Source organism: Staurois parvus, unplaced genomic scaffold (genome assembly GCF_062004578.1).
Source record: "Staurois parvus isolate SC_StPar_1 unplaced genomic scaffold, SC_StPar_1.0 ptg000177l, whole genome shotgun sequence".
Taxonomy (NCBI): Eukaryota; Metazoa; Chordata; class Amphibia; order Anura; family Ranidae; genus Staurois; species Staurois parvus.
Genome location: NW_028317973.1, coordinates 6,893,250 through 6,912,611, shown reverse-complemented (window position 1 = coordinate 6,912,611; position 19,362 = coordinate 6,893,250). Strand labels below are relative to the sequence as shown.

The following is a 19,362-nucleotide window of genomic DNA, read 5'->3' as shown; positions in this document are numbered from 1 at the left end:
GCAAGACTTAAAGAAACAGTACTAGATGAAAGTACACCTTATCTTTTGTGAGAATGAGCCATGAATTTAAAAAAAACAAATCTGTGGCCTTTTAAAAATACAGAAAGAAATGCCCGCAGCGGAAAAAGAAGAAAAGAATTAGCGCAGGGCAGGCATGACTAGGCCCAGAGTGGGAAGGAAGATGTGTAAGGGTTAATGTTAGCATTAGGGTTGGTAAAGGATAGCTGGGGGATCTGGTTGGTAGAGGAGAGTGTAGGTGGGGTCTCCTGCACTTTAGGGTGGAGTGTTCTGGGGAGGGGCGTCAGTTGGGAGCTGGACGTGGGAAAGAGAGCTTCCCTCTCGCCCTCCACCAGGGTGTCCTTCCCTGCGGTTCAGGTACAGTGGCAGCTGCCAGGGAGGGACAATTGGCCCAGCTGCGGCTTGCAGGGGCTGTACTGGCTGCGGAGCCGGGTCTCTGCCTCCCTGCGGGGCCCGGGCTAGTCACCAGCGGCAGGGGGGCAGGAGCGCCCATGTGCTTAGGCCTCCGGAGCAATTTTGCCCGCCCCACAGAGAGCTCAGGACCAGAACGGGAGCCCCACTCGGGACCCTCCGGCCCCGCTGGCAGGGCGCTCTCCTGTGTCTGCCTGTGGGGAGGCCAGGATGAGAAGGACGGTTGGGCCGGGCTGGGTGAGTCTGCGGCCTCCAAGGGGAGGGCCTGGCTGCGGAGCCGGGTCTCTGCTTTTCTGCAGGGCCCGGGCTCCTCGGAGGTAGTTGGGCGGGAGCGCCCAGGTGCTGGGCGGTCTGCGCCTCCGGAGAGCTTTCCCCCGTTCTCCCTACTAGCCCTGGGCTCGGCTCCATGATGGGAGCCCCACTCGGGACCCTCCGGCCCCCGCTGGCAGGGCGATCTCCTGCCTCTGCTCCCGGGGAGGCCGGGAGGAATCCTAGGCTTCGGCGGAGTTCGGGGGGGCGGGGTCACTCGTGGACGAAGCCCCGCCCCCCGCCCGCACGCCAGTGAGGACGGGATGACAGCGGCTCCTCCGCTGACAAGGTACCTGTCAGGGAGGGTGCCCGGCGAGGGAGATGTCCTGCTGCAGCTGCCGGGCTGTCTGGTGCTGCGGCCGGCGGGCCCTCTGTCAGCATGGAGCAGTGGCTCCGTCAAAAAAAAAAAAAAAAAAAAAAAAAAAAAAAAAAAAAATTTTCCACAGGTGCAGCGCTAGGCGGAGGGCTGGCAAGTGCCCAGGGTCGTCAGGGAGCGTGGCTGGTGCTGGGCGGCAGGAGCGGCACAGCCCTGCGGGACCCGTGGCTCCTGGGACTGGGAGGCCATCCAGTCATCGAGAGGAGGAGGACCGATCGGAGGGCGAGCTGTCGGAACCCGATCCGGGGGCGACTGCTGGCCGCTCGGCGCCGATGGATTTTGGACGCGCGGCTGCTGGGACGTCTCCTGGGCAGCCTGGTGAGTTACCATTTTTTTTTTTTGGGGTCTGCTCTCTTCTTTTCTGCTGCTCTCCGGGAACTGTTGGGGGCGGGCTTCTGCGGTGTCGGGGGGCGGCGTCATCTCGTTGGGTATTGGTGCGGGGGTCTGCGTTTTGCGGTCCGGCTGGGGACTTGTTGCGGCGCTTTGCGCTGGGCGGTAGTGGGGGTGCTGGGCCTGTTTCTGTGTGATTCCCGCCTGCAGGTAGGGATGTTTGCGGGGGCCTAGGGCAGGATAATGGGGACGCACGGGGGCCTGGTGTTTTCTTCTCTGGGTTAGGGTCCGGGGTGGTTACGGCGGGGTCCGGTGCTCTGGGCTAGGCGGCCCCATCCACGGTTTTGGGTGAGGGTGCAGGGGGTGCCTGGGCCGGGCGGCTTCGCAGTGTGCCTGTGGTTCGAGGGCCCGTTGGTGTGCATTGACATTCGGATGTACGGGAGTAGATTGGGTGAGGTGTGTATGTCGGGATCTTCACGCTCTTGCTCTTGGAGCGGCTGCCTGTCGATGGGTCGAGGGTTGACGAGGCGGGAGGACGCGGAGAAGCGGCGTTCTTTTTCGTTTATCCCGCGTGCTTTTGCTAATTGGTTGCAGGCTTTCGCGATTGTGGCCAGTGTCATTGGGGAAACGGCCCCTGAGCATTGCTCGGCGTTTTCTGTTCCCTTGACGCTATTAGCAAGGCTCCTGGGTTTAAGGGGGGATCGCTGGGCTACGGTGCGATGCACAGTTTCGGCAGCGTAGGGCGGTTTACCCGTCATTGCGCTGGGACAATACGGTCCGTGGCCTTTGGATACAGCTCATGACTCCGGCGAGGCCCTCTGGTCTGTTTTCGGGGTGGGCTGGTGGTTCGTTCTCCCCGGGACAATCAGCCTCAAAGCGTAGGGGTTCTGCTGGCGGTTCCAGTTTTGTTCGGAGGGTTTCCTCATCCCGTGTACTTTGACTTCGATTCCTCCTTTTAGCGCGGAACTCACGGTCGGCCTTGCAGTATGCAGCGGTGTTTTCGGATAAGTTGCGTAAGGAAGTGGGTTTAGACCGCGTGGGCGGCCCGTTTCCTTTTTCTCCCTTGGGGGGTTGTGCCCAAAACGGAGCCTCATGCGTTTCAGTTAATTCCTCACCTGTCCTTACTGGCAGTGGGGTCGGTGACCAACGCCATCGATACAGAGTCAGGTGCGGTGTATTATACGTCGTTCAATGCGGCAGTTTTCTGGGTTCTTCGGTATGGGCTTGGTGCGCTCCTGGCGTTATGGGATATTGAGTCAGCGCTTCGGCTGTTGTGGGTACATCCGGCCGGTCTTCGTGTTTTTGGGTTGTCGTTGGGAGGGCTCGTTTTATGTTGTGAAGTGCCTTCTCATGGGGTGTTTTATATCCTACGCTTTGTTCGAGCAGTTCAGTTCCTGCATGGAATGGGTGGTGCGGGATGTCTCCGGGGTGCCTGCGGTCATCCGTTATCTAGATGATTTTCTTTGTGTGGGTCCGCCAGCTTCCGGGGTATGTGCAGTTTTTGCTGGCCACTTTGCAACACATTGCACAACGTTTCGTTATTCCGCTGGCGTTGGACAACACGGAGGGCCCGGCTGCGGTGATTACTTTCCTGGGCGTTGTTTGGATTCCGGAGCTGTGGAGGGCCGGCTGCCTGAGGACAAGCTGTTGGCCTTCAAAGTTGAGATTAGTGGGGTACTGGGCAAGTGTAAGTTTCAGCTGCGGGCCTGGCAGTCGTTGTTGGGCAAAGCTTACCTTCGCTTACCGTATACTGCCGATGGGTTGGGTGTTCTGCCGCCGATTGCAGATTTGGCTCACCTTTTTGGATTCCTTCAACAGGCGAGCTCTGTGGATGTCTGGCCCTGGGAGCTATTTTGACCTGGATTTGTTCCCGGATGCGGCGGCTTCCGTGGGGTATGGGGCCTTTTTGCTGAAGTCGGTGGAGCGCAGTTCCATGGCCTGCTTCCTGGTGGGAGGCGGGGGGTTTGTTCTTCGTATCTTGGTGGTGTTGGTATTTTTTTCCGGTGGTGCTGGTAGTTGCCGTGTGGGGGGAGCATTTTTCGGAAGTAAAGGTTCATTTTCGGTGTAACATTTTGGGGGTGGTCCGGGTCTTCAATCGGGTCTCGGCTTCTTCGCGGTCGGTGGTTGGCCTGCTTCGCCATTTCGTGTTGCGTTGCCTGCAGCTGACCATTTTTCTTCATGCTGTGCATCTTCCTGGGATTGAGCAAACTCTGGTTGTCGCTTTGGCTCATTTTCAGTGGGACACATTCCGGGGGTTGGTGCTGGGGGAGGAGCACCACGGGGTTCCTTGTCCCGACTGGCTGTGGGATTTTGCCTTGGGGTCGTTGCAGGCTGGATCCGGTAGTCGGGGAGTGTGGCGACATGGTCTGCATACTCGACTTACATGGTGTGGGACCCATCGTTGGTATGGTGTGCCCGGGTACATTCCAGTTAACCAAGGTTTAACTGGCAGGTGGTGGTGCTGCACTGCGGATGGTATGGTTGTCTCCGACCTGGTTGGTTGCGTCTGGAGGCCTAGTGGCATATGGTTGTCCGCAGGTGCATTTTTTACTGGCGGGAGTGGTGGACCTGCTGCAGCGGGTCAATATTGATCTGTGGGGGCCTGAGGTGGGTTCGCTGTGTTGTAATTTTGGCACGGAAATTAGAGCAGGGGGTGTCGGCTGCTGTGTTTGATTGCCGGTTGGCTGGTTTGGCCTTCTTCTTAAGTGGCTGGGGTGTCGGGGTTTTCACAAAAGCCTTTTTGGGTTCGACAGGCCCTTCGGGGTTCCCGTAGGGCTCATCGCTGAGGGATTCACGGCATCCGGTGTCCGTTGAGTTGCTAGGGTCTTGGTTTGTGCGCCTGCGGTCTGTGTGTCTTTCGGGCTTCGAGGTGTTTGTTTCGGTACGGCCTTTGCGGTGGCCTTTTGGGGGCATTGCGTTTTGGTGAGTTTGGTAGTCCGTCTACATCAGTTATTGGGGGGTTATTGGGGGATGTGGTCGTGTGCTGGGTTTACTGGGGTGGAGGTGCTCGTCCATCGGTCTAGAATGGCCCAGTTGGGGCATGGTGCATGGGGTGCAGTTCTTTGCTCTTCCAGCATCTTATGTGTGCCCAGTGGGTGCGGTGCCAGATTTTCTATCCCATCGTCCGGTGGGGCAGGGGTCCTTTTTTCCGGCACGCTGCGGGGTCCTCTTAATTCCCTTTGTGTCAGTTTTCTGACGGTGTTTCACGGCGGCTGGTTGGATGCGTCCTTGTGTGCTTCGCATTCGCTTTGGATGGGGGCTACTACGGAAGCTGCCGGGTGGGGTTTGTTGGATATGGGTCGCACGTATTGGTAGGTGGGATTCACGGAGATTTCGACTGTGCGTTCGTCCGCATCTGTTGGGGGTCTAGTGGGGTCTCGTGTTCTGTTGTCATGGCCTGGGGGGAGTGCCTGTCCTGTCTGGGTGATGTATTGTCCTGGGGGTATTGCTTGTCCTTTTCTTTCAGAGGGAGCGGTGTGGCCTGGTGTGGATCCTGGGTCACTCCTATGTGTTCTTGGGGGGCCCGGAGGGCTGATGTTAGGCCTACTGGTAGGCAGCTGGGGTTGGCTAGGCAGGAAGCTTCTGTCGGCTGGATGGGTGTGCCGGGTATGTTGTGGGGTCGTGTGCTGCAGGGGGGCAGCGTTTGACTCGACGGGATGGCCCACTGGATGTCCTGGTGCTTCCTGCGGGTGGCATCGATCTGAAGGTTGACGAGGAGGTGGGGCGCTTCTTTGTCCGTAATGGGGGGCTGGTGGTCCGGCATCTGGAGCTAGAGGTGGATACTTGGAGGTATCTTTGGAGTGCTGGGGTACATCTGACTGCGGTTGGAGCGGATTTCTGGTCTCTGGGTCTAAGGGATGGAGTTCGGAGGGGTTTGTTGTGGTGTGGCACGCATGGGTAAGGGCTCACCCAGCGTGCTGTGGCGGTGGTTGGTCTTTGGAGGCGGTTCTTATCTTGGAGGTACAAAATGGTGTGGGACCCATCGTTGGTATGGTGTGCCCGGGAACATTCCCAGTTAACCGAGGTTTAACTGGAAGGTGGTGGTGCTGCACTGCGGACAGTATGGTTGTCTCCGAGCTGGTTGGTTGCGGCTGGAGGCCTAGTGGAATATGGTTGTCCGCAGGTGCATTTCGGATCGTTTTGGTGGTGCCTTCAAAGACCAACGACAACTCTTTATGTTTTCTGTTATAAGGAATGGTTGATGTGTTTAAACTTGATTGGTTAATAAAAGGCCGTGCTGGCCATTTACTCCAAAATTGGTGTTGTGTTTTCTGTAAGTATAGTAAGTAAAGGGGATTGGTATGGAAGGGTAATGGTGGTGTAGTGGGGTCTGGATGAACCTATCTCGGGTGCACTAGTCAAGAAATGCCCGCAGCGGAAAAAGAAGAAAAGAATTAGCGCAGGGCAGGCATGACTAGGCCCAGAGTGGGAAGGAAGATGTGTAAGGGTTAATGTTAGCATTAGGGTTGGTAAAGGATAGCTGGGGGATCTGGTTGGTAGAGGAGAGTGTAGGTGGGGTCTCCTGCACTTTAGGGTGGAGTGTTCTGGGGAGGGGCGTCAGTTGGGAGCTGGACGTGGGAAAGAGAGCTTCCCTCCCGCCCGCCCTGTTTGGTGAATGTTGTGTTCCTCCTGGGGGGGGGGGTGATTTTGGTTCCTGGGCAGTGGTTGGTCTTTGGAGGCGGTTCTTATCTTGGAGGTACAAAATGGTGTGGGACCCATCGTTGGTATGGTGTGCCCGGGAACATTCCCAGTTAACCGAGGTTTAACTGGAAGGTGGTGGTGCTGCACTGCGGACAGTATGGTTGTCTCCGAGCTGGTTGGTTGCGGCTGGAGGCCTAGTGGAATATGGTTGTCCGCAGGTGCATTTCGGATCGTTTTGGTGGTGCCTTCAAAGACCAACGACAACTCTTTATGTTTTCTGTTATAAGGAATGGTTGATGTGTTTAAACTTGATTGGTTAATAAAAGGCCGTGCTGGCCATTTACTCCAAAATTGGTGTTGTGTTTTCTGTAAGTATAGTAAGTAAAGGGGATTGGTATGGAAGGGTAATGGTGGTGTAGTGGGGTCTGGATGAACCTATCTCGGGTGCACTAGTCATGAAAAACTATGTATATTCTTTTTTTGGGCATACAAATTAATTACTGAGCTCGAAATATTTCTCTCCTGCTCCATAAGTTAAAGAAATACTATAAGAAGCAAAAAAAAAGTAAACTGATATTTCTATCCAAAAAAAATGCAATTGTGCAAAAAGGTAGAAAGCACATTCAATTAACTTTTATAATGAACCCTTCCTAATCCACACAGGTTTCTATGTTTTTTTCTAAAGGGATTGGACCCCTTATTAAATAGTTCTATACAACCAATCTTTTCTCAAAGAGATTCATCATATTTTATCTGTTAGAAGCCCATGCATCAATAATAAAAAATTAATGTGTATATCTGGGCAAAATAAAAATATCTTGGTAGTCAGTAGTTAAGTCATTTGAAGTCTTGTTTTGTAGCTTGTTAAAAAATGACCTACAGGCTTTTATAAAAAAAAACAAACCAAGGATGGAATAGAGAGTTTGTTGTATGAAATTTGAGAATTTGAGAACTGAGGGGGGCTGCTTAGCTATAAAGTAAACCCGTCCTTTCCCAATTCAGGGCACAAGGGTTTCGCCTTCATGGGGTTCCAACCAGATGCAAAAATGTACCTTTTCTTTGATCTTTTATTGAAAGCAATAGATAGTGATCACTGTAGAGTTTTTCCAGCTTCCATGGGACAACACTGGGTGCCTGAAAGGCCAATTGCCAAGCGCCAGTGCTTTCACTTGGGAGGGAGGTGAGTCACATGATACCTGCAAGTACCAGATACTTTTCTTCTCCCAATGTCAAGTCAGAGCTACAGGGAAGTATAGTTAGGGTAAGCATGTGTGCTATTGGGGCCAATTATTAAATGAACCTGTTGTGATACCCAGCATATGCACAACACAATTTTATTTTAAAGCATAACTATACTTATAGGTATCCTTTAAATTACACCCCTCCCTCACCAAAGCTTTATACTCCCCTGGGCAAGTTAATGAAAGATTCATACTGCTGGGCCAACAGCTATTAAGCCAGTTCCCACAAGGTCTGCTGGTGTAGTTTTCAGTAATTGGTCTGTCTCTAATCTAAGCTTTAAAAGTGTGATCTCTGTAACTTATAGTTGTGATGAGATATCGATAACTCCAATCTTAGTTGAATAACACAAGCAGTGACTCGATCAGATGACACCTTGTAGATCTTGTGAAGTTTATTCCATAAACTGAGAGAATCTTACAACAATGAACAACGGATAGGTCAAAAGATCATAATGTGATCTGCTTCATGACATGAGGTTTGAAGCTGAAATGCATTACTGGGAAAAGGGGTGGGCTATCTATACAGCATGAACTAAACCAAAGTAAAGGGAGTTGCAGAGTCAAAATACAACGAACACTTAAAGGCATATGACAGTCATGTGAAACATGACAGTAATGGTGGGTCCCAGATATCAGCAACCATGCCTCCAGTTCACTATATTTCACAGGTTCCTCACTAAAGAAGGCCTTAGGGCCATGCCAAGAATCGCACATTATGCACTTACAAAGGTTTTCACTGATTCCAATGGTTGCAAGCCTAGTTCGCAGGTGTCGTGCCAATCACCCAAGACCCATGAGACATGGTGGCCCAGGTCACCAGCTACATGCCCCCAAGTGAACTATTAACACCACCAGGTAGGTAGACTCTTCTCTTCTAGGCTTCCACTCATTCATGACCTGAACTGGCTGCCATACACTTATTCCTTACATACTGGCTGCGTGCATTTTTTTTTGAAGATTGCCCAACCTGTGCAGCACTTGCTATTGCAGCTAAGTCTACTACCTTTCCATTGAACTTGGCAAGTCTTATTGGCAAGTCTTCACGGAAAACATCACAGAAGTGTATTTACCATTTTTTTTTTATCATAAGTCAACATGATCATAAACAGTAAATGATGCCCTAATTCTTTACAAAAATATGGCAGTGTCAGATGCAGATTTAAATTTGTGCATAACTTGTCCCATTGTTGGGTGTTACAGGATGGGTGCTCACAACTCTGCTGTGGTCTCATATGGTAGTAGTTTTCTACTATACTCTATCTAAGGATCTGATTGACATCCCCAAAAGGGAAAAAATCAAAGGGTGCTGTGCTCTTTACACAGGGGCGGACTGACCATTCGAGCATTTGGGCACTGCCTGAGGGCCCGGGGTCAGTAGGGGGCCCCATGAAATGCCCCTGATACCTTTTATAGGCTTTTTTTGGGTATGGGCAAGGACACAGGGGCCCCATGATCCCCTATTGCCCGGGGGCCCCATGAGTTGTCAATCCACCCCTGTCTTTACATTCTACTTTTTTGACTCTCCTACTCTACCCATCAACCATGCCACCCTTACAGTTGTGTCCAAAATTATTCAACCCCCACTGAAATTGAGTGTTTTGGCCAGTTTGACATTGCTTTTGATCATTCAGTCATCTTGCTTACATTTACATTAAAGAGGCACTTGTAGGTCAGACAAATATAACATAACAGTTATAATGAAATAACCACAAATGTCTTTTCTGTGCTCACAGCATTATCAGTTTTATTCAACCCCCAAGTGACATTCAATCTTAGTACTTAGTACAGCATCCTTTTACAGTTATAACAGCTTTTAAACGTGAAGCATAGCTTGACACAAGTGTCTTGCAGCGATCTACGGGTATCTTCGCCCATTCTTCATGGGCAAAGGCCTCCAGTTCAGTCACATTCTTAGGCTTGCGCACTGCAACTGCTTTCTTTAAGTCCCACCAGAGGTTCTCAATCGGATTTAAGTCTGGTGACTGCGATGGCCACTCCAAAATGTTCCAGCCTTTCCTCTGCAACCATGCTCTAGTGGACTTGGAGGTATGCTTGGGATCATTGTCCTGTTGAAAGGTCCAACGTCTCCCAAGCCTCAGGTGTGTGACGGACTGCATCACGTTTCCATCCAATATCTCCTGGTACTGAAGAGAATTCATGGTACCTTGCACACGCTGAAGCTTCCCTGTACCTGCAGAAGCAAAACAGCCCCAAAGCATGATTGACCCTCCACCATGCTTCACAGTAGGCAAGGTGTTCTTTTCATCATAGGCCTTGTTCTTCCTCCTCCAAACATAGCGTTGATCCATGGGCCCAAACACTTCTAATTTTGTTTCATCAGTCCACAGAACACTATCCCACAACTTTTGTGGTTTGTCCACATGGCTTTTGGCATACTGCAGTCGACTCTTCTTATTCTTTGGAGACAGCAAGGGGGTACGCCTGGGAGTTCTGGCACGGAGGCCTTCATTACGCAGTGTGCGTCTTATTGTCTGGGCTGAAACTTCTGTACCCACATCTGACAAATCTTTTCTCAGTTCCTCAGCAGTCACACGGGGACTTCTCTCCACTCTACGCTTCAGGTAGCGCACAGCAGTCGAAGTCAGCATCTTCTTTCTGCCACGACCAGGTAGCGTTTCAACAGTGCCCTTTGCCTTGAATTTGCGAATGATGCTTCCTAAGGTGTCTCTTGGTATGTTTAACATCTTTGCAATCTTCTTATAGCCATTGCCCTTCCTGTGAAGAGAAATCACCTCTTCTCTTGTCTTCCTGGACCATTCTCTTGCCTTCACCATGTTTGTAACCACACCAGTAAATGTCTAGAAGGAGCTGAGTATCACAGTCATTTTAAAGCTGCCTAATTGGTGCTTATTATGCTTGATTGCTGCTCGGTGACATCCACAGGTGTTTTCAATACCTGATGGAAAGCACCTGTATGAACCTCTGTTCTTCAGAGTGGTAGTCTTTAAGGGGTTGAATAATTGTGGCAATGAAGAAACCACATAAGAACCATTTACTACTGTATTACATAAACAATTGATGTCATTTTAGTTGCATTTGGGTAGTTACAACGTCCTTGTAGGATTTGATTCTGAATACAATTCCAAATGTACACTATAGTCCCTAAACCCCTTTACAGCATTGGGGGTTGAATAATTTTGGACACAACTGTAAATACCCTGCACGTACCTGTCTCTTCTGGACATTTTCAAAGAACTCCCATTCATCCCTTCATACTTTTGGCACTTGTAACAGACAACATAAGATTTTCTTTCTGTAGAAGCAGCAAGGGCCCACAAAGAAAGTTTGCTGCTAGAATACTGCTGTGGCTGTTTAGCTCCCTGTGGGCCATAAAGTGTGGAACACGCTGGAGCCCAGATATATTGTACACTGTTTGTACTATAATGGGTTAATGGGTGCAGAACAATTAGATGCAAGTCTGTAAAAGTGTGTTTAATTCTCTGTAATTCACAAATTACTAGATTGTAAGCTCTAACAAGCAGGGCCCTCTGTTTCCTCTTGTACCAAATTGTATTGGTATATCCCGATAATTATACCTGCTATGCCAACCACGAGGGAGGAGGGAGACCGCACAGTCCGGCCAAATCTAAACCAGAACCAAGTTGTGTCATTGTGGGATATATTCTGGATCTGTGGCGACCAGAAAATCAGAACCTGACTGACAGGGAGGTGGAGGGGGGAATGTACCCTTGCCAAGGCTATAATGCCGCAACACATCCTCTCAGAACCGATGCCCAAGGAGATGCCCGACTCCCCCATGCTAAGAAGAAGGAAACAAAATGCCCCAGAAGGGAGTTTTGACCCCCATGTCTATATAGACGCAATAGGGGTCCCAAGGGGGGTGCCAAATGAATTCAAGGCCAGAGACCAAGTAGCCGCAGGGTTCGAATATCTACTTCTTTTCATCACCGTAAACAAGAATGTGGATTGGGTAAACTACATTTATTATAACCAACAACAGTTCGTAAACTACACATGAGATGCCTTGAAGGTATCCCCTCTGCTATCCGCAGAGCAGTTGGAAGCTACTTCTAACATGGCATTCCAAAATCGTATGACACTCGACATGATACTAGCCGAAAAAGGGGGAGTCTGTAAAATGATACCAAAACCCATGACCTGCTGTACGTATATTCCAGATAATACAGGCCCAAATTGGAAGGTAACACTGGCCATCAAGAATCTGGAGGACCGGTCAAATGAGCTTAAGGAAAACCAGGTATTACACATCCCTGGGATCAGTGGTTTGAATGGCTGAGTGGTTGGCAAAAGGCCCTCGCCCAAGTAGGGGTGGTTATCCTGGGTATGATTGTTCTGATGGCAGTAGTTGCCTGTTGTGTAGTCCCTTGCATTAAGAAATTAATTGGAAAGGCTGTGAACGAGGTTTCCCCTACTTTCATGAACTATGATGATGTCGAACTCCCCCACAAAGGAGGGGAGTCCTACACTCCTTTACAGACTGTGGCCCCTGATCATTCACATTTGTAAGAAGTATTATAAATCCCCCTCTCCTACAGGCAGCTATGAACAGGGAAAGACAGTGCCTGACTGTGGCCTTCTCAGTGCGTATCGAGACTCTAGGGATGGACTAGCCACCTAAGAGCTCTATATGCGACCAAAAAGAGTTCCAAGGGGGGGCCACCAGGCAGATAGGACATCAGAGGAACACAGGGACAGTTAGATATAAAATAGCCATTTTAAGGGGGGATTGTAATGGATTGTGATAGACAATCCATATTTTTGTCAGATAACACTGTTCAACAGGTAAAAAGTTTTGGGCATAAAATTAGCTAATCTTACATAATTTTGGGGTGCTGAAAACGAAAATGACCCTAAAAAATGTTGAGTGGCTCTAGTTTCCATGATATATTCACCCATCTAATGACGTAAGCCATTCAAAATTATGATGCAACTTCAGCTGCATATTGCGCAATTGATACTGGTGACCAATAGAAAATTGCATGTATACTGAGATGATGCAATATTAGCCTTTAATTGCATCACTTCACTGCATAAAAGCTGCAGTATCTGTAGCTGATTGTAGTTCGACAGCGTCTTTACATTTCGTTTTATGCTTATATAGGCTACTCAGTAATGCCTCGAACTTGTGTGAATAAAGCAGATAATTTCTGCTATATCTGCGGTGAAATAACTTTTATCTCACAAAAAAGGAGGATAACAGGAATGATTAAGAAAGCCTACAACTTGTATTTTGGCTGCAAGATAGGAGACCAGGACAAGAGCTGGGCACCACATATATGCTGCAATTCTTGTGGGACGGCACTGGAGCAATGGTTGAATGGAAAAAAGGCATCTATGCCTTTTGCTGTGCCAATGATTTGGAGAGAGCCAACAGATCATGTTAGTAATTGTTACTTTTGTATGGTGCCTCCAATTGTAAAAGGGCTAAATAAGAAGAAAAAGTTATCTGTGCACAATCCAAATATTCCATCGGCAATACGTCCAGTTCCTCATGAAGAGGGGCTACCAATTCCTAAAGCACCAGAATCCTTCGTGGTTGAGTCAAGTGAGGAAGAACCTGAAGCGTGTAGTCACGTGCAGTTGTAAGAGATAGCCCTTTCCTCGAATACAAGAGAAAAGCCAAGAGAAGCAAAACCGACACAAACTGAAGACAAAACTAGTGAGAATCCTAAGTATTAAAATGATTCAACTTAGCTTATGGCTATAATTTTTCTTGGTAATCCTATGCAATATATTATGCCATTTAGGCTTTGTTATTTAGTCAATATCACTTGCTTTATATTTGTGGAAAGACATCTATCTATATAATTATTGTGCATTATGTAGTCATTACGCCTATAGTAGAAAACTTTCCGTTTACAGAAAAACTAGAGCCAATTGACAAATTTCATTGTTATATTTGAACTCAGAATGTGAAATTCATTAAGAAATGGATCCTTTTGTTTCCAAAACTGGCAAAAAATAAAAATTTGTTGAACAGTGTAATCAGTAAAATTACAATTTTATAGTTTTGCTTCTCTCTGCCTCTTGCTCTTTAAATTCCTTACTCTTTTAAGTAAACAATCAGATATTAGTTAACAGAACAATGATAATTAAGATGGCGCCTTCATCCGGAGTTTCGCCCGAGGTGACTCATTAGAAGAAAAAGCACCTTTCAACGTAAACAACCCCCATAAAAGGGAATAAGTCTCATTTGTGACAATGATTGGAAGATATCAACACGGATGAAAGAACACAGGAAACTTAGGGGACTTTTCACCCAATCATCGCATATGATTCGCTTACGTCATATGACCTATAAATACTATGTTTAGTTCCTCAGTAAAGTAGAAATTGGGAAGTTGACAAACTGTAAACGGTGTCAGTGTCTTACTTCTGCGTGCACGTATTTCTGCATTATTAGGCTCACTGGTAGATCACGGTAGGTGGACTGTAAGTGACCACGTCCAAAACACTGTAATGTCTACCTTCATTTTGTAAAGCGCTGCGCAAACTGTTAGCCTGATATAAATCCTGGATAATAATATTATATTCCATATTGACCTGTATAGTACAGCGTTATAAGCTTCCTTGTGTGTATATATCTATATATATATATCTATATATATATATCTATATATTTATATATATATATATATATATATATATCAGAGGTGTCAAACTGGCGACCCTCCAGCTGTTGGCAAACCACAAGTCCTATGAGGCATTGCAAGGCTGATGGTTACAAGTATGACTTCCAAAGGCAGAGGCATGATGGGACTTGTAGTTTCACAACAGCTGGAGGGCCGCCAGTTTGACACCCTGATATATACTGTATATATATATATATATATATATACACACAAGGAAGCTTATAACGCTGTACTATACAGGTCAATATGGAATATAATATTATTATACAGGTTTTATATAGTGCCAACAGTTTGCGCAGTGCTTTACAAAATGAAGGTAGACATTACAGTTACAATACATTTTGGTACAAGAGGGAACAGAGGGCCCTGCTTGTTAGAGTTTACAATCTAGTAATTTGTGAATTACAGAAAATTAAACACACTTTTACAGACTTGCATCTAATTTTTCTGCACCCATTAACCCATTATAGTACAAACAGTGTACAGTACAGTGTATAGTACAGCTTTATAAGCTTCCTTGTGTATATATATATATATATATATATATATATATATATATATACACCAGGGGTGTCAAACTAGCAACCCTCCAGCTGTTGGCAAACTACAAGTCCCATGAGGCATTGCAAGGCTGATAGTTACAAGTATGACTTCCAAAGGCAGAGGCATAATGGGACTTGTAGTTTCACAACAGCTGAAGGGCCGCCAGTTTGACACCCTGATATATACTGTGTATATATATATATATATATATATATATATATATTGTTCTTTGTGTTTATCATAGCCCAGAACCTTACATAAACTCTTTTATTTGTATGCTCTTTATCTTGTCATGATAAGTTTGTCAGTGGGATTCTAAACAGAATTCTGTTGGCAAATTTGTGATATAACCTTCCAGTATTGTAGTTATAAGTCTATTAACATTTTTTTTTTACCACAGTTCACATGAAGCGAACATTTCCAAGGCTATTGAAATGTATTTTCCTCTCAGCAGGCAGATTGCACTATACCACCTATATTTCCTGATGCAGCATGTTCCATTTTATAGGACCAGTAAATCTAATACAAAATTCTGTCACAGAGATTCTGTGTTTGGACCCTCTGAAGAGTCTTCTGAGTGATTCACTTTTTTTTAATTCTTATGAAATCAACAAAATGTAGGGACTATCTCAGTTGATATAATGTGAATGTATTGTTTCGGCAGACATTGGATTACTTTGGAGCAATGCTGCCCAAAGACATTACATGACAGCCCCTTGATGCTGGATCAGAAGACCATGTTATGTATGTAAGGCTACCCCTGACAAACTTTTTTTGTTGTAAATACAAAATGATTGGATTGGTTAAAAAAGCCTTTATATGATTTCATCTGTTTCCCCAAAATGAGACAGTGTCAGAATTGTTGTGTATGCCTCCTCATTTTCGTGCCTGTGTCATGTGGCAACATGTAGGAAGGCGTTAATATGTTTCCCTTTAGTTCGGCCTCCTCCTGATACCTCCCCCAGGAAGTGATGTCTGAATTTTATGAAGTGGGCCAGTGCAGGGCTGCAGGCGAATAGATAGGCGTGACTCATAATAGGCAGCACTGGCGGAGTATGCAGGATCCTGAACACAAGTAACAAGTGTAAATCTTCTTTTGGCCTGGCGATGGAGCCATAGTCTGCAACCACAGAATCACAATACAAGGCCTTGTGAAGGTGGTGGTGGATTGGGGGTGTACAGCATTGGACCACGGGGGTGAAGTCCTGGGTCCCAAGGGCATGCCATGTTTAAAAAGCGAAGTATGTAGGAAGGGGTTAATTTGTTTCCCTTTAGTTTGGATTCCTCCTGGTACCTGCCCCACAGAAAATGATGTCTCAACTCTGCCCTGTATGGTAGAACTCTAAATAAATAATGAATGAAGCTTAGTTAGGTGTGGTTGGGGTGTAGAGGGAGCAGCAGTATGGAATATCAGGACTGTGTCCATGGTATTCTCCATGTGGGCTTCACCAGGAAAGAGTTTCTCATGGAGTTGGGCTCCTTCATCGAAGTGCACCCCTGACCATGGGAACAAGGGAACTCTATGTAAATAGTGGATGGAGCTTAGTTAGGTGTGATTGGGGTGTAGAGAAAGCAGCATCATGGAATAGTAGGACAGTGTCCTTGGCATTCCTCATATGAGCTTCCTCTGGAGAGGGTTTTTCCTGGAGTTGGACTCCTTCACCGAAGTGCACCCCTGACCATGGGAATAAGGGACAATCTTCTGATGGTCTGAAGATGGGTTACATTTGTTACCCTAATGTTTGCCTATTGAACATGATGCCACATAATGGAAAAGGTATCTTTCAAGTGTTCAGTAAAAGACATGGACTTTGCTTCAGACTGGAGGAATGTTATTCTAAGGAGATGCCTGAATACCTGGATGGAAGCACGTGAAGTGGGTCAGGGCACAGTTAAGCCGCAGGTGGCAGGATAAGCACGACCCATATTAGGTTGCACTGGTGGGGTATACAGGATCCCGAAATCAAGGGACAAGTGTAAACCTGGTTGGGCTGGGAGTTGGTTGAGGCTAGTGGAAAGAGGTCTACACTTATGTTGGTAAGTAACGGAATGGAACACATGGCAAGTGACCTGAGCCCTCATGTCACACTGGCCCCAGATGCACAGTGAGATTGTTGGAACCATAGCCTGCAACCATGGAACCAGAATACAAAACCTTATGAAGAAGTAAGAGGGATCAGTGCTGAGTTGGACAGGGGGATGATGTCCTGGGGCTTTGGTCTGAACACATGATGAGCAGATAAGGGAGTAGGAATGGGTAGATGTAGTGCTGGAAAGCCACTTGGGAGAGCCATATAGATCTGTAGACCCCTAGAAGGATTAGAAAGGGAGCTCCGGCAAGGGGGTCACCTTTCTTGAATGGACAAGGGGAACAAGATAACAGTGTCTCTATAGAGCAGAAGCTAGGCCATAAGACATGGTGAAATAGATTGTACTTGCATATCCAACCATTCACTGATGTATGTGGCCAGCTTTACCCTGTGCTGCAGGTAACAGCAAGCCTTGCAGCACAGGAGTCGGTTAACTGACTGGTGTGGACAGCTGCAAAAACAGTGAAAAAGGGGCACCGTTAATGAATAACATACACATCTATGGCCATAATGTTAACCCTCTGTAATATCCTGGGAGTGTTTTGTGTTTTGCATGCATAACCATATGACAAATCTGCAGCTGCTTTAAAACCACTGACAGGATGACAACCCTTATTATAAAGGATGTTTAAAATTGACATTTGGAAGTATTAAATTACATTACTGAACAGGAGTCATCTGTGTCTTTGAAAATAAGCTACCAGCCATGGCATCCTCGTTATATATGTATTCAGTCCCTTAGGGCTCATTCAGACGGCAGATTAGTGCCGTCTTTCATTTAGAGCCACTAGCAGATGTGTGTGCATCCACCTCAGAGCTGTGAAGAGGTAGCTCATAGAAGCGCAAGCACACACAGAACTGGCACGGAAACAATCGCATGTCAAAGTTTGACATATGGGCAGGAGTGGGTGCACAGATCTGAACACAGCAACAGTGCTGGGACAAGGTCATTCAGCGCCCAGGGCAAGGATGCGACCCCCTCCCTGGTTCATGATGTGCAAGCTTAGAGGATCCTACACCCAGAAGTCACTTGCTTCTCAAAATCACTGCTGGTGTCACTACTCCTATCCCTGTAACAGAAAGAACGTGCCCCCATCCCTACCACAAGCCATTGTACCCAGGGCTGCCGCCCCTCCTGCCCAGCCCTGCACAGCACCTCTTTGTACCTGCTCCTACCCGCATGTCAAACTTTGACAAGCGAGTGTGTCCATGTTGGCTCTGTGCATGCATCCACTTCTGTGGGCTGCCTGCACACAGGATGGTACTAATTTTTCATCTGAATGAGCCGTAAATGCCTGAAACCTTTACACAATATATGCATATGTACTAATCCTAGTTAAATGGCATTGATAAAACTGCCATAAACATGTTATATACATGCAACCTTCATTTAACTATTTCCAAAGCACATATCCATTACCTGTAAGGAACATTATCATGCCGCAGCTCAATACACATTGACGCTGGAGAGGTGGAAAGTTTCATTATGGTGTCCTGATCAATAGTGCTCTCTGCTTCAACCTGAGCTTTCATGTCAACATGGAAGAAGGAGGTGTCAACTTCTGTCTTCAACTCAAACACAAGACCGGTTCTGTTATAAGAGAAAACACATGGCCACGTCCAATTATTTCCAGTGTTTCATAAAACAGAAAAAAAGAACTAACAAATTTATTCCTAAAGAGCAATGCGGAGCAACCTACAATACCCAATCGAAATTCATTTTTCACAGACCTGATGCTGACTACTGAAATCTAATAGGATGGAATTATATTCAGCACTTTGCCCATTTTTCATATGAGTCAGTGTACACAAGTGTTTGTGGGTTGTGTCCATCTGTGAAGTGCGGAATGCAGTTTCTGAACTTTTGTTTGGATTGTAGGGGGCAATGTCTAATCAAACTGACCTTATATAAAATATTATGTACACCCAGGGCTGCTGTTAGAAACCATGGGGCCCCATACAGCCAACCTGACAGCCCCCTCCAAAAAAAAATTAAAATAAACAAAGTTTAACTATTCTTCAGTTATGAATGAACGTAGTGAGTGACCAGTACCAATCACTCATTGTGTTCATTCAGGAAAGGAAGAGGCTGGTAAATGTGACATATGTGCCAGACCCTTCCCCCATTCTCCATCCTATTGTGTGCTTGCAGCTACCAGTGGAATGGAGAGGAGGGAAGCCTGCAGCAGTGTGTGGGCGAGGGCACACAGGGAGGGGCAGGTCAGCAGGGGGAATTCTAGAATGCACAGGGAGGGTGATGGGTGGGACAGGGAGCAATTACTGGAACCATTCCCTCTCTCTATGCAGCAGCTGAAAGCCAGCGGGAGGAAAAGGAGAAGAAGCCAGCTTTCAGCTTCTGCAGAGAAAGCCATACAGGGAATCAATTCAAGTAATTGTGCCTCGCCGTGCCGATCACCCTCCCTGCCCACATCTGATTCACCCAGCTGCCTGGGCACCCCTATTGGCCTGAGCCCTGTACAGGAGGACTGGTGGTACCCCCTTATCCACAGCCCTGTGTACACCAACCCCTTCGGAATCAGTGTATAGAAGTTACAATCTAATACATAACCACAATTTCTTGCTATATTCATGCTAAGTTTTGTTTGAATTAATAAAGCCAAAATACACATACCTGCAGCAGCCTTCAAAAGCTTGCAGCTGCGAAATATGGATTGTCATGCATGCAGGAAATGCACTCATGTACATGTGTTATGCATGCATTTTTTATGCAATAACATTTGACTTACCTGTCCAGGGAGTCAGCGTTA

General features: G+C 47.1%; 1 protein-coding gene across 1 annotated transcript in view; it reads right to left on the bottom strand.

The window, feature by feature from the left end:
- The window catches only part of LOC149462310 (microsomal triglyceride transfer protein large subunit-like), a 153,513-nt gene that overhangs the window by 5,280 nt on the left and 128,871 nt on the right, over window positions 1-19,362 (bottom strand). The window contains exon 15 of the mRNA XM_089677129.1: window positions 18,015-18,185. Within this exon, the coding sequence (XP_089533255.1) occupies window positions 18,015-18,185 (171 nt within the window). The remainder of the gene's footprint in view (window positions 1-18,014; window positions 18,186-19,362) is intronic.